Source organism: Mycteria americana, chromosome 19, assembly GCF_035582795.1.
Source record: "Mycteria americana isolate JAX WOST 10 ecotype Jacksonville Zoo and Gardens chromosome 19, USCA_MyAme_1.0, whole genome shotgun sequence".
NCBI lineage: Eukaryota > Metazoa > Chordata > Aves > Ciconiiformes > Ciconiidae > Mycteria > Mycteria americana.
In genome coordinates this window covers 1075203-1090107 of record NC_134383.1, presented here as the reverse complement: position 1 = coordinate 1090107, position 14905 = coordinate 1075203, and the positions used below count along the sequence as shown (strand labels likewise).

The 14905-nt window shown below is 56.5% G+C and overlaps 1 protein-coding gene across 2 annotated transcripts in view; it reads left to right on the top strand.

The window, feature by feature from the left end:
• BUD13 (BUD13 spliceosome associated protein) overlaps window positions 1-14905 on the top strand; it is a 134741-nt gene that overhangs the window by 5381 nt on the left and 114455 nt on the right. The window contains exons 6-11 of one of the 2 annotated variants that reach the window (XR_012778427.1): window positions 251-558; window positions 899-1007; window positions 1502-1640; window positions 1974-2158; window positions 2550-2631; window positions 3039-3278. Coding sequence is in view for 1 of the 2 variants with exons in the window: in XM_075521344.1 (XP_075377459.1) it covers window positions 251-558; window positions 899-1007; window positions 1502-1640; window positions 1974-2158; window positions 2550-2631; window positions 3039-3132 (917 nt within the window). In the remaining variant the exon portion in view is untranslated. Of the gene's footprint in view, window positions 1-250; window positions 559-898; window positions 1008-1501; window positions 1641-1973; window positions 2159-2549; window positions 2632-3038; window positions 4586-14905 lie in introns of those variants that run through there. The other variant, XM_075521344.1, reaches the window with a different exon arrangement.

Genomic DNA, 14905 nt, shown 5'->3' with positions numbered 1-14905 from the left:
TCCGCTGGACTAGAATTAACCTAAGAGTTAGCTGGCTAAGGCTTAAACATGTCCGAAAGGAAAACAGAGTTTAAACCCTGTTTCCAGGCACAGGCTCTTGTCACATACTCGGCTTTTCCCTACAGCTTGTCGTCTTTTCAGGTCTTGATTTTTCTAGGAGCTAACCTCACGCGCCACCACGCTTAGTCCTTTCGTGGGACTAATTCTGTCTAATTCTGTGATTTTTAGCTAGTATATGTCTTTACTGCAGGTGCTTCTCCAGCCACAAAAAAGCTTAGGCAGGTGCCCTCGCCTCAGAGGTGCCTGAGGCGCGACTCTGACTCTCCATCTCCACGGAGGGGCACCCGGAATGCCTCTGATGCGGGCCGCAGGCCAAGCCATGTACGCAGCGATTCTCCTAAGCGTGGTCATCTCAAACGGAATCGGAGCAAATCTTCGGACTCTGATTTATCTCCTCCACGACGGACTCTGCCAGCCGGAAAGGATCAGCACAGTTCCAGGAGTCCCCCTGACCTCTCACCTCATCGCCACCGTGACGCTAAGGGATCTCCCAAGAAGGTAAACGTTCCGTCTTTCCACTTCAGCTGTAGATTACTTCTGGGTGACAGAAGACTGTAAAAGTCCAGCGACTTAGAAATTGAGGAGCAGAAATTTCATATACCTCATGTATGCGGCCGTGCCAGACCCTCCGCTCGCAATAAGAAGCGGCATGAGAGGAGCTCTGCCGCAGCGCACTCTGTTTCTGGAGGTCTGGTGAAGTTGTTCGTGGCCAAGTGGCTTTGTAACATGGCTGTCTGCTGACACGTCTCCCTTGATTTCGGGCCCTCCCCTCGTCACGCCTCTGGATCGCTGGACAGCTCTCAGCTAGCAGTAAATGTGATTCTTGTTTGATTTGCAGGCAAACGTGATGTTATCTGGGGTCAAAGCTGGCTTGGTGTCAGCTGATGTGCTGCGGAGGGAACAGCAGGAGCTCAGGAGGCATGAGAGAAATAACAAGCAGTTGGAAGGTAGGGGTGCAAAAACACTGCACGAGCACCAGCTCGCTTTCGCTTTCTCTGCTTTCAGCTGTTTCGTGGGGCTGTATCAGGCCCTGGTGTTAGGGTGCTGACGGAGAGCATCCCTGTGGAGCAGCATCTAGGCATGCTGATGGACTCCTTGGGGAGGGTCACTGAGCCTCTGAAATAAGGATTTGTAAATAGTGGTCTCAAAGCGATGCCAGTGAAATCACAGGGAGGGTGAGAGGCTTTTTCTCTGTCTGCCCCATCTGCAAGTCTGAAGAAGCAGACTGATACTCAAAGAGCTCAGGGTGCGAGCGTGGCTGCGTGGGACAGCTGCTAAAAGCCAGAGCTGTTATCCTGCCTGGTTTGGGATGATAAGCTCTGCTGGAGGCTAGAACAAGTAAAGGGAAAAAATGTTGAAATGAGTCCCAGTTAGTTATTGAATCGTCTGGAGACGGCGAAATGTTCCAAAACGCGTGACTTGAGGCATCTGCCCCATCCAGAGGAATCCCGACACTCTGAGACCGTCTTCCGAGACAAGTCCGGCCGCAAGAGGGACCTCGCGCAGGAGCGGCTGGAGCAGAGGCAGAAAGCTGAAGCGAAGTCCGAGAGAGACGAGCAATACGCCAAATGGGGTAAAGGGTAAGGTTCTCCAGAGCTCCCTAGCACGGTCTTTGGCCTCGCGTTACAGCTTAGGACTTTCCACTCCCTGCTTTTTGGCCCCGTTTTGATACCGCTCCCAGTGGTGGTGTTGGTGGTGGCACGTCACTTCGTTCTGAGTTTGAGCCTGGGACCAGGAGAGCCCCTGTTCCACGTGTCTTAGAGACCCCCTCAATTATTCCCTCCGTTGCTGGACGCGCATTGGGAATGCTGCGCGCACAGTGGCAGTTCAGGGCTGTGATCAATCCTGCAAATTGAGCGAGTCACAGTAAACGTTTGCTTGGTTTTGGAGTGAAACTTTGTGTTTGCTTTCAGGCTGGTGCAGGGGAGGCAACAGCAGCAGAACGTGGAAGATGCAATAAAAGAGATGCAGAAGCCGTTGGCCCGTTATATTGATGACCAGGACCTGGATCGAATGCTGAGAGAACAAGAGAGAGAAGGAGACCCCATGGCTGACTTCATCAAAAAAAGGAAGGCCAAAGAGAACAAAGAAAAGAAAGGTTTGGATGTTGAGTTACACCACTCTATGGTTTAAGGCCCCAGCAGCGTAGAAATGCAGCTGCTGTTAAATAAATAGCCTAAGACTGCCAGAGCAGCTCACTCCTATAGGACTGCTCCTCTGGAGTCAGCGTGGGAGCCGTATTTGCGATTATTGGCTTGTTACCAGGAACGGTTACTATTATTTGTTAGCTTAGAGAGCAGGATCTGGTGACTTAAAAATCAACAGACCCCAGTTTGATTCAGCGTAGCTTGGAAGTTTCCTCTGCCAGCTCTAGCGGGCCGTTAAGCAGCCTGTGCACTATGCCTGTGTATACCTCTGAGGGTGATGGCGATGCGACCGCGTGATTGCGCTGTAGTAGTAAAAGGCTGTATTGCTCTTTCTGTTTCTAGAAAAACCTCGGTACAATGGACCAGCGCCTCCACTCAACAGGTTTAATATATGGCCCGGGCATCGCTGGGATGGTGTGGACAGGTATGTGTTCCTGATACAGTGATGTGGTAGAATAACAGTAAAAATAAGTGAGCTTTTGCTTCAAAGGGTTCCCAGCGTAAAGATTCCCGTTGTCAGATGAATGAGATTGTTAGCAACAGGAAGGTTGAATGCGTTAAGTTATGCGTGGGCGATGAATACGCGCTTGTCCGGGACGGAAGGGAGTAAGGCTGGTGCCACCTGGCAGCAGGCAGGGAGAGACCCCCTCGCCCTCAGGGGGTAGGCGACGGAACTCGCTTCGGAGACGCTAGCTGCTGTTAACCACAGAGCGAGGTGGAAACTGAGCCAGGGTCAAAGTAGTGGAAAACTCATACTGTCTCTAAAAAGTTTCGTTGCTTCAGAAAAGCTTCTGCGCAGCAGCCCGTGCTCTTCTCGGTATTGCTTTGTAGGTCCAACGGATTCGAGCAGCAGCGCTTTGCCAGGATAGCCAACAAGAAGGCAGTTCAGGAGCTCGCGTACAAGTGGAGCGTTGAGGACATGTAGGCAAGATGAAGACCCAGGCAAAGCAGCGCTCCTGAATTGATGCTACAGAGGTTCACCTACTGCCGGTGCGGTGAGGAATGGCTCGCTCTGCCTGGACCAAGCCCTGTCCTCGACGTTCAGCATCCCAGTGGACCGTCTTCTGAGAGGCAAGGCTGAATTTAGAGGGGGGCTGCTGAAAGAGGGTTTTCCTGTCGGCCAGAGAGGACGAGCGCCGAGAACTGCAGCGGTGCTACTTGGAGCAGCGCAGCGGCTGAGCGGGGAGGAGCGGTGCGCTGGCCACTGCCTGCAGGAGTACCTCAGCTGCCTGGCGCTCCCCCATAAGGTGCTGCAGACGTTGGCTTCTGGTCTGTTTGTTTGTCCTCTAACAAACCATAGGAACTATATGCTTAATTGTTTTATGCCAAATGCTTTGTCCTCTGAGGGCGGTTCACAAGTCTTCAGGTGTCCTAAATCTCAGGTTTTTCTTCATGGTAAAAGTACGCTGGACACTTGGCCACTGGAGAGTTAACCTCATCCAGTAGGCCGGTCTGTTCCAGAACTCGGTTCCCATTTCTCTCGTGTTCGGGTTCTTCCAGAAAGCGACTATACCCTACAACCACTTAGTACTGTGAGCCGATTTGCCTGTGGGCTGATGTCAGATCCCCCCTGTGTCCCTGCCAGTGCACCCAAAGGGCTCCTGTTCAGTTTGCGTAGTTATTGTGCCCTCTAGTTCACGGAGCCACTGATGGGCAGTGACGTTAGTAAAGCTCAGCTTCTCCTAGCCCTGTCTGAGCAGGAAGCTGCTTGCTGCGTATCGCTCTGGCTCTCTCCTACGAGAGGTTGAGAGACCAACCTGCAATGCTGCATTGGACAGCAAAATCGTCAGGAGCCCCCGCAACTCTTTGGGGGTCAATTTCTTGTGGAAATAAACATACGGAGGGTGTTTAAATTGCTTCCCCTGACCGTTATTTCGGAGTAGCTAACGGCGGCGGATTGGTCCCCCCGACTTCTCTCCAGACAGCGGTGCTGATAGCTTGGCACTTCCCGAGCGCTGCTGCCTGGGGGCTCGCTTCCGCGCGAAGCGTAACCCCTCGCTTGTGAGCAGGTTCGTGGGGCTTGGAGCTGGAGCCAGGCAGAGCTTCCCTTAATCCCTGCTCGCGAGAAAGCGCTTGTGGAAATAAATACAGTTGTTCTCGCTGGCGTCCCAGGGAGCATGTATTAAATGCAGCCAGCAGTTTCCATGGAGACGCCTTGTCTTCAGTAGCGGTCAGGGGCCAGTCGTCAGAATTGCTCTTTGCAGTGATTCTCAAGCACTAGGAGGGCTGTGGGCGAGAAGTGTAACGACAAAGTCTTCTCTGGAGTGGGAGAGTCTTGGGACTTCCTTCCCTGTTTTTTTTATTCACTGTGTTACGTTTCTAGCAGTCCTGGAACCTGTGTGTACACTTGTAAATAACAGCTTTCTTTTTTTACTTGATTTTGCGTGGTGGTGGTTTTTTTTTCCAAGGCAGGGACAAGGAGGGTAAATAATTGTCAGCCTGCCGGTAAAAGGATTGCATATACCGTCTGCCGCGGCCATCGCCGTCTGCGGTTACCTCTGCCAAACAAATCGTGCTTTGCTAACGTCCTTTGCGAAGTCTGTTGGTAACTATCTGGGCTACAGGTGGGAACTTACTGGACCCTAGCCGTGCTGACAGTCCCGCCCGCGTTCATGGGGTAGTCGGTTAAGCTTCACCGCGTGCTTTGGGGACAGACGCTCTTCTGTCGCTGCTTGCAAGTGCATAAACCGTGGATTGCTGCTCGCAGCCAGTGAGCGAGGCCGGGAGAGGAACGGAGAGCCAGGCACCGTTTGTAGATCTTGTGGGAGCGAGCTGTGGTTTTTTACTTTAATAGCCAAGCTGAAGGAAACCACCCTGAGCAGGTCTCATTTCTTTGGTGGGCACAAAGGCGGTGTCGGGAAGGCTTTGCTCACGTGGGCCCTGTTGCAGCCCATCAGGCAGGAAAATGGTTTGGGAGTGTGAGGCAATAGTGTGAGGCAGCAGAGAGAGTTCAGAGCTGCTCACCGCAGCATATTGAAAGCCTGCTCTTCAGTCGTGCGCATTTTCCAGTTGTATTCTCCCCTTCCATCACCAAGGTCCTATTTTTTTTTTTTTTCCCTGTAACTTGAGGCAGCTGCAGCCTTGAAGAGTGGAGTTACATTTGACACATACTCATTTTTGCTCTCACTTATCCGAGTGCTTCTGGAGATGTAAAAAAAAAAAAAAAAAAGTGGAATTATTGAATTCACCTTACTGTGGAGAGTTGTTGCCCTAGTTAGATGCTTGTACCTTCCTGTCCACCCTGCTTGAGTGAGAGTGCACTTCTCTTACAGAGCAGCAGAAGATGGCAGCTGGCTATCTTGAGTGATAGTTGGGGATATAAGCTGCTACTTAGGAAGGCAAAGCCATTTTAGTGCTGGTACTAAGCACAAAAGTGTTTTAGTACCTGAAAACAGCGTAAGCTTCTGCCCTTGCAGCTTATTTTGACGGCTGGAGTTCTAAGATTTTAGAAAGAGGTACATATGTTTAGTACTACCAGAAGGACCTCGTATCAGTGTTCGTTACAATACCGAATTTATGCAATACGTCTGTTATTAGTTTATTACCAGATATTTTCTTGGTAAAACATATCTGTGCAAAAGAACAGAGAGAGTATGGGAGAGCTTGGATGATGCAATTATAATGTTTTAATACGCATCCTTCTATGTGGTTGCCTTGGTGCAAATCAGCAAACACTGGGATGGCTGATCTGCATGCAGTTGGACTAATAAGAGGTGGGATGTAAAATGGCAGTTAAGCTTCGGGGGGGACAGGAGAGCTGCCTCTCCCTGTGCTGATGGGTCAAGCCTGTCTGCCGAGACGCCGGCAGCAGCGTTAGCCTGAGAAGGACCCGCAGATGTGTTGGTGCCTTGCCGAGAGCCTGCCGGTGCCGCCACGCTTGTGGTGCTGCTGCAGCTCCCCGCGGAGCTCTGGCTGTGGGTGCTGGAGAAACCAGGGTCTCGCTGGGGTAGGTACGTGCTGCGGGGGGTGCAGGCTGTCCAGCTTGGCCTGCAAACCGAGCCGTTTGAGGGAGCGCAGGCACTTCGGTGCCCGCAGGGCCCCTGCTCCTGGTGAGCAGTTTAAGTGCCAGCTGCCTGCGAGGCAGAGAGCCCGGTCCTGCCCTGGAGCAGGCACTCTGGCAGCGGCGGCGGCTCGGTTTGGAGGAAGAGAGGACACTAAGAAGTGGCTCTAAAGGAACGTTAAGGTGGGACGGTAAAGAAGCGCGAAGGCTTTTCCTGGTAGCTCGCAGAGTGGCTATAAAGGAGCAGCCAACGCGCCCCGTTTGTAAATACAGAGCAGGGCCGCTTGCATCTCTTGTGAAAGAGGCCGGGACCTGGCTTGCGGGATGTTTGCTTCAAGCGTGACTCGGGGGCTACTGCTCCGCCAAGGCGGCGTGGGATGCGAAGGAGCAGAAAATGGGACGTGGCTGGCAGCGCAGCGTGGGAAGCACGTTTGAGTTGGGCAGTGAGAGGGCTGAAGCTGCCTGCAGCTCGCTGAAGGCCCACGCGTCGTGGGAGAGAGCGAGAGGGAGGTGAGGATGGGTGCTGTCTCCCCGTGCCCGGCCGCGGTAGCTGGCGGAGGGTGCTGCCGTACCGGTGCCGGGAGGCCGTGCTGTGCCCGGGGACGGAGGGGTGCCCCTGCCCTGCTCTGCCAGGCCTGGGCACGCGTGGCAGGGGTGCCGGCGCAGGGCGGCTCAGGGCTGTGCTCCCTGTCCCCTGGGCCACGGAGGAGGTCGAGCGCAGCCCGAGGTCTGAGCCAGCGCCTGTCCCCCGCACACCTCCCTCCCCGATCCCGTCCCCGCGCGCGTGCGCTGGCTGGGAAGCGGGGAGGCTGGTTCGTCCCGGCGCCCTTGGTCTGCATCCCGCGTCGCTGCGGCTCTCCTGTCCCAGATGTGCCCGCGTCTGAACGGTTCTGGCAGCAGAGCAATTGGAAGATGCTGCGGGATCCTCTGGGATGAGAGGGGTGATGGAGATAAAGCGAGTGACACCGGGAAGCGGATCTCTTTATTAGTGTTTCTGGAAGGGCAGCAGCCCCGGTCTTGGCATCGAGCGGCAACTTTGATTAGCTTTAACCCAAAAAAATGAATATTAAAATCTTAATTTAATTTAAAACACTGTCATTCACAGTCATGGCAAACACGGAGCAGAGTAATTATTATGCAAATTAGGCAGATAGAAAAATGATTAATAATTGCGCAAATTAAAAATTATTGTAAACATCCTGTGACTAGTGATAAGTCCGGGAGGAGTGCGTGCGCGGGAGGAGGCAGCGTTGCTCAGCCAGCTCCTGCATCCTGATTTTCTCATTACCGGGATGTAATTAGCAAACAATGCGAAGGAGCCGAGCGGCGTTTGGGGGGAGGTCGAGGGTCAGCGCGGGCCCGTGCCTGGTTTCAGGCGACGGGAGCGGGGTGCCGCCCGGGCGCTCTGGCTGCCGGCACCGGGCTTGAACTTTGCGTCCGGCTCCCGGCTTTAAACTCCGTTCCTTTGCAGAGAAGCTGCTTTTGGAGCCGGTTTCGTCCCTTCCGGAGGAACCGCGCCGCTGGGGCGGCCGCGAGCCGGGGACGCTGCGAGGCCGCCACGTGCTCCTGCCGCCGTCTGCCCGTCCCTCCTGGCGCCCGGCACAGCCGGCCACGCCGGCACCGGCGTCCCGGCAGGCAGGGGTGGGCTTCACCCCTGACCAGCCCCCAAATGGGCGCTTGCTAAGGACTGGCGGAGCTTGCTCCCTCGAACAATTAATGAGCTTATTTGTCTGGCATTTTGCTGCTAATTGCACAACATTATTTTTTCCCCCGTTTGACTGTTTTACTTTTATACTTTTGACAGTGAGCACGATAATAATAATAATAGGCTTACACTGGCTAATAGGCTTACGTGGTGCATTATTCATGTCAAGGACAAGCAATTAAGCTTGGCCTCACACATAATAATTAGATTTTTGTTGATGAGCTCATGGGTAATGTGTTTAGTTAAGATTAAGAGCTTAATTCCCGGTGTGTGACGCCACCCGCCCCCCCCGACCCCTGCCCGCCGGTGGGAGGGTTTGCCCGTGGCGGTGGGCGCTCGCGGGGCTGGCCGGAGCGGCCGCCCTCGGAGGCGGATGGCGAAGGGCTGCCGGATTCTGCCTGCGCCGCGGCCGCCCTGTGTCTGGCCTGCCACATCCGTCCCGGTGAGGATGAACGTGGCTTTCCCGACTACCTGGCCCTTGGTTGGTTGTTTGTTTTTTTTTTTTTAATAGCTCCAGCAAAGCGGGTTCTGGCAAGTGACGTGTTATTGTACCAGTTTCTTGCTGAGATCTCCTATTATTTTTTTAATTAAAAAGAGCCCGAGATTTGTCACTTTAGTTTTTCTCCCACCGGCAGCGGCTCCAAGTAGCAGGTGCTCGGCAGAGCCCCATGGCTGCGTAAATGGTCCTGGGCTTTCAGGGGGGAGCGCGGGGGACGGTGCCACAGCCGGGGCCCCCGGGGCGCAGGCGGCCCCGTTTTTCGGTTTGGGGGAAAAGCGCTTTCCCGGCGGCTCCGTCCCGCAGCGGGGCTGGGAGCGAAAATCCCCGCGACTGACAGGTTAGTGATTGTATATGCATATGTGCACTTTTCCTAATTATGGAATAATTAGGGACACGCAGAGCTAAAAATTACTAATAATATTTACTCTAGACTCTATTTTTTTAAATAACCTCTCTCTCTCTCTTGCTCATTCGCCGAGTCTTGGTGGAAATAACTTTGCAGATCCCAGTTAATGAATATTTGTAAATGCAAGAACATTCGGCGCCGGAATATCCAGAGGGCATCCTCTCTCTGCCTTGTAATTTTTTGCACAAGATATTTAATATTTATGGTTCCACAGCCTCGTGAATAAAGAGCCACCCGCAAACCCCCAGGAGCTCAGGGGCTGGGGATATTTATGGCGCTTCCTCTTTTTCCTTTTCAATTACAAAGACACCTCACATAATTAAGTGCTAATAACCTTGTTAATCTAAAATTGATACTCTTTCTCCTGGCCATCTCTTAATAGAATTAAAAACAGATTAATAATCAAGGGTAGGAGACATTGCGTGCAATTAAGGACGAGGGGGCCGCGCTCTGGCCCGTGGCCCTGCTCCCCAGGGAGGATGCGGGACCCGGCGCCGGGCTGGGACGGCCACCAGCGGGACCAGGGCTGGCGCGGCCGTGCCGGGGTCGGGGTTCCCCAGCCGCCCGGGCGGGGAGATGTGTCTTCCCTCGTGCTCTTTACACAGGTTAAATTTTTAAGACAAACAGCCGTGTAACACCATCTCCTAATGAAACTGTTTTATGTTAATTAATTATGTATCAAGGCTCATTTTCATGCACAGCCCAGCTCCGCTTCCCCTCCGCCGAGCCTTTGATCTGTCAAAGGCTAAACGGGAGATAAATAATCAAATTAAAAAGCAGCCTGGATGGAAATAAACACGTTTTAGATGTGTTGTCTGGCGGTTAGAGCAAGGCACCGAATAATCGGGCTCGTGGTTCGGGCGCCGCTCCGCTGCGCACGTGGGGCGTGGGAAGTTTCCCGTGCCTCGGTTTCCCCGCGGTCCTCCCAGCCCTGCTGCCACCCCGGGGGACAGCGCCGTGTCCCCGTGCACAGAGGGGGGTCTCGGGGGCCGCCTGGTGGCCCCTGGCTCCTGGAGAATGGCCGCTTGTCATCTCCAGGAGAAGGAGGCTGTGGAGGACTTTAACTGCATAATACTGGTGAAAAAGTAAGAGTCGGCAGCGTTTCTTTCTTCCAGGCGATGAACGATCCCCTGGCAGCTCCGGGCCACAACCGGTCCGTGCCCAGGGTAGTTGGGATGTCAGCGGTGGACACGGTTTTGGGATAATTTAACACAATCTCTAACAATTTGTTACACCTAAGTGGAGGCAGATGTGCATCCATATTCATTTTGGAGGAACTTCAGAAATTGTAACTTCCTCAGCCAAGCCAGCCCGCCGCCCCAGCCCTCCAGCCTGGGCTCCCGTTCAAGCGGAGGAGGTGAGGACAGCGGCGAGGACTTGTCCTCCACGGCCGCCCGGAGCCTGGTCCCCTCGGCGGTGGGGCCGAGGCGTTGGGGCCGGGGATTGCAGGGCTGCGAGGAGCAAGGCTGACCTTCGAGTCTCGCCCTCGGGGAGCGAGAGCTGGTCCAGCTCCTGCCAGGGGCTGCTTTACCCCCTCCCCGCTGCGTGCACGCTTGTGCGTGCGTGTGTGCGTGCATCCGCCCGCTTCAGGACCCCCGCCTCGGCTCCCGGGCTGTAATCCCAGGGCGGTGCGAAGCCCGCGGCCACGTCCCTGGCGGCTTCGGCTGCTCTGGGGGCTACCGGCAGCGGTGGCCGAGAGCAGCGCGTGGGCGGGACCCTCTGCCTGCTCGGCACCTCCGGCCCCGGGGCCGGGCTGGTGCAGCGCTGTAAATCCGGTGTTGCTCTAACAGTAAACACCCTACAGCAGAACTTACAGATTATAATTGTGGAGCGCTTTATAGCCATAATAAAATCGTAGTGTTCTAGCCTGCGCGTAATTACCAGCTAATAGATTTCTTCTTAACGGGACTAATGCAGAGAGGGGTCCTGGCTGCCGAGTGCTGCGGGCAGCCAGGGCTTTGCCCACCCGCCACTTCGGTGGTGCCAGCGCTTTGGATGGTGGGCGCAGGGCCTCCCGCCCCGCTGCGGTCCCTGCCACGGCCCCGAGGGACCCCTTTCAGATGAGGACATCGACCGGGGGCTGCAGAGGGATCGGGGAGCAGATGCTGGCCAAAGGGACCCCCACTGCAGGGGGGGAGTAGAGGCTCTTGGCTGCTGCTCACGCTGCAACCTTCCTCGTCCTGCTCAGCTTAAACAGAGCGGAGCTCTTGCCCCTGGCTGTGCTCCTTGCGTGCCTGTTGAGATGCCAGGGAGCGTTATGCCTGGAGGTTATTCAGGTAGCAGATCAGGAGGGAGTTTATTATATTGCGTCAGCTCCTCTTTGGGGCGTTTTGGTGGCGATGTTGTTGTTGTTTTCTCTCCAGGTGCGCTCAAGTGCGCCGCAGCCCCGGCTGCCCTGCGAGCAGAGCCGGGCCAGCGCTGTGCAGAGCGAGCGAGCGCGCTGTGCTGGGTCGTTGGCCAACTCCAGCCCTGCTCAAGTGCCGCGAGGTCTCAAGCCTAGAGGAGGAGAGCCCCGTCCCGGGCAGGGACGCTGCGTTCCTTTCTCAGCCGGTGCTGCTCCAGCGCCGCAGGTGAGCGTCCGCGACCTTCACCAGTGCTGCGGTCGGGCAGCAAGGAGGAGGGAGCCAGCCGCAAGCGTGGAAGCAGCACGGGGTGGCTCCTGCGGCACCCCAAGTCCTGCCTCTTGCTAGGATGTTGGTGTTTGCGTGGGCTGGTGTGCCGGGGCGCCTTCGCAAAGCCGGCCCCGGTGATGGTGCCCAGCACGACACGGGGCTCTCAGCAAGGCCGCGGCGCCCGCTGAAGCCAGCCAGCCCTGGGCAACCTGCCTTTCTCTGCCGCCGCCCCACAAAGCCGTGGCTCCCGGCCCCACGCCGCCGCCTCGCCCCGCTGCCGGGAGGCGAAGCTGAGCGTGGAGCAATCAAAGGGAGTGTGCAGAGTGTCATCCCCTCCAGTCTTGCCCCAGGCCCTGCCTTTGGGCTTCTGAAGGCTTTGCTCCAGTGGTGTCAGTTCTCATTAATCCGCACATCAAAGCCGGAGCTGCCAAACATCCTGGAGAGATCACGCCGGCTTCCTAAGCGGCGTCGCGGGCAGGCAGAGGGGCAAGCTGCGCGGGGAGGCTCGGAGCTGGGCTGCTCGGGGCAGGGCGTCTGCCGCCGTCGGCAGCGTGGTCCCCCGGGTGGGCAGGAGCGGGGCTTCGGCCCGGCGGCTCTCGCACACGAAGCCCCGAGGGAGCGGAGCTGCCAAGGCGAGGTGCGAGATGTCTCCTGGACAAGGGAACGCCCCTTTGCAGCAAGACCTCCAACGCACCGCGTTGTCCGAGAGCAAGAAAAACAGATTTTGCAAGAAAACGCAAGAAAAGAAGAGAAGGTGCTCCTGCGCGCTGAAGTGCTTTATTTCCCCACTGAGGTCCTCTCTGCTCTGCTGTCACCGCGAGACCGAGTTTCCCCGCTCTGCTCCACTGTGGCTCAGCATCCCTCCAGCGAGCTAATCAGGTCAATGCATTTTTAACGTGGCATAGAAAATCTTTATATTTTTTGTCAGACTCATTCTTCTCCCTGGTCTCTCTGTAGGGGGCTGAATTATTTAATGCTGAATATCAAGCAGAGATGTTTTCCCTTTGCCGGGCTGCTGACTGTGCACTTTAGGGCTGGAAAGATTGGCAGATGGCTGCTCTCTGAGGTGGGGGGGGACCCGTCCTACCGAGCAAATTACCCACTTACAGCCAGATTTACGGAACAGCTCCGTTCCCACTTCCAGGCATCCAAATAAACAGGGCAGATTTGCTGAAGTGGCGAGCGCCCAGCGGCTCTGCCGAGCCGCCGCCAGGACCCGGCGCGCGCGAACCGCGCCGTTCCCCGTCTCCGTGCGCAGCGAGGAAATCCGCTGAAGTTTGAGCGTTTATTTCCGTCCCGGGAAAGGGCTGGAAGAGCAGAGCGGGGGCGACCGGGGCGGCCGGCAGCCTCGCCCCAGCAGCTCCCCGGTTTGTGCCGCCGGAGGAGCGTTGCTGCGGGTCTGCCGGGGCCGGCGGTGCCCACCGCGGCGGTGCCGGCCGAGCAGCGGGCAGGGGTGGCCCGTAATCGGGTGACGGCGAACATATGTTGGTGGGGTGCGGGTCTCGTGCGGCGATCGTCGCACGCCAGGCGAATAAACACAAAGGGCTGGTTTGTGTATCGGGGTTTATCTTTTCCATTAATGGCTTTCTAAATTGGTGGCAGTGGAGCAAAAAAACCCAATTTGAACTCGGAGCATGCATGATTACTATTGTAATAACCTTGGCTAATAAGAATATGATGTGGTGTTAGGCTGGGAAAGAAAACACATTTCTCATTAGCTTTTTGATTAATTACTCCACATAATTTCCTAGGGGGACATGCCTGGGACTGATTGCCTTTGCTTTTGACGCGTGGAAGTGGTTTACCTTAACTTAATAATTTTCTCGGTGACATTTTAATGGCAGTCCTCAATTAATCTCCAGTCAGCTGGAGGCAGCGCTGCCTTGTCTGGGCAGAGGGCAGGCCCTCGCCCTCCCCTCGCCCTTCTGGGGGCTTCGGCACAGCCCCTTTGCCCGCCCTTCCGCGGAGCAGGGGAGGGCAGGGCAACGGCAGCTGCCGGGGCCGGGGCGAGCACCGCTCCGTCGGCGGCCGTTCGGGCAGGGCTGCCCTGCCCGTGCTGCCCGGGGCTGGAGCATCTCTGTGTCGCGCAGTGCCCGAGCCGCTGGTCCTCCCCTTCTCTGCCCTTCCCCGGCGATGCTCGGCCGCCGAGCGTTTTAAATGCCTGGGAGCGCGACGGCCGCGCAGCCGCTTCCTCGCCTGGCGAGCGCTGCCAGGGATCCAGCTGTTAGGAGGCATATGTTTACATGGCTTGGAAGCGACCAATTTCCTTCTTTGCGTTCTAATATAAATATTTTATAGGAGCTAAAATATTCAAAGTCGGTTTGATGTTGCCACACGGAGCGGTATCAAACGAGGGTGGGAAGGAGGGGGAAAAACGAGAGGGGAGCAAGCAGCCATTCATTTGTTTCCCTTGCTGAAAATTGAATTATGCTGCCTATTTCTGCATCATAAAATCACCCAGAACATTGATCTCTGCTTATTGTTTCAGGAGCAGGTGCTTGGCTCGTGACACCGCAGCACCGCACAGGGCCATGTCCCGCGTGGCTGCTGGTGGTGTCGTGTGTGGGAATGGTCCTGGTCCTGGTCCTGGTCCTGGTCCTGGTCCTGGTCTGGTCTGGTCCTGGCGGCACGTCCTGATCCTGGGACGTGCGTCCCAGGTCCCAGGTGCATCCATTTGCCGATGGAGCCTCCACCTGAGCGGTGCAAACAAAAGCCCCCCAGCACTCTCCAGCCAAGCCTGCGCTTTTAGACCAGAATTAAAACGTTGGCAGGTCCGTCCCAATTTCCCCTAAATAAAATGTCAACGTAATCTCGCCCTGCTGGCCTGACATTTCCGGGGGTATTGTCTGAGCGCTGATTGCCTGCTGCTGGAAGCTGTTTGCCACGGACCTTCTCCGCCTCCGCTCTCGCCTTGGTGCTGCCCAGGCCCTTCACCCCGCTGCTCACCCTGCCTGCTCCCGGGGCTTGCGACAGACAAAAGGAGGGCCCGGCTCTGGCTGGGGCTCCTCGCTGGAGGCTTTCTAGCGCGATGGCCGGAGCCAGAGCGAGATGTTTTCCCAGCAAAAGGGCGGAGATGTGGAGAAGGACCTGCGAGCGGAAAAATCACCTGGGGCTGACGGCCCCGCTGTCCTCGGGCTGCTGGGGTGCGGGCAGTGGAGGGAGGGCAGAGCCCGGAGGACACGGACGCGTTTTAAAGGCAACGCTTAGTGGGGTGCAGCGGTGGGGACCAGGAGCAGCTCCCGGCTGGGTGGCCCTGCGGCAGAGCCCGCTTCCCCGTCGCAGCCAGCCCCTTCCCGGGGCTTTTCCCGGGGCCGCGTCAGCGATGCTCAGCCCGCGCTCGTGCCGCGGGGCAGCTGCCTGCTCTGCCCGCGCCACGGCTGCAGGACGGAGGGACCGAAGCCGGTGAGCAGCGGGTCCCCGGGAGCAGAGGGAGGCTCCACCGCGCGCGCTCGCAGCCCCGCTGGGCAGCTCAACGC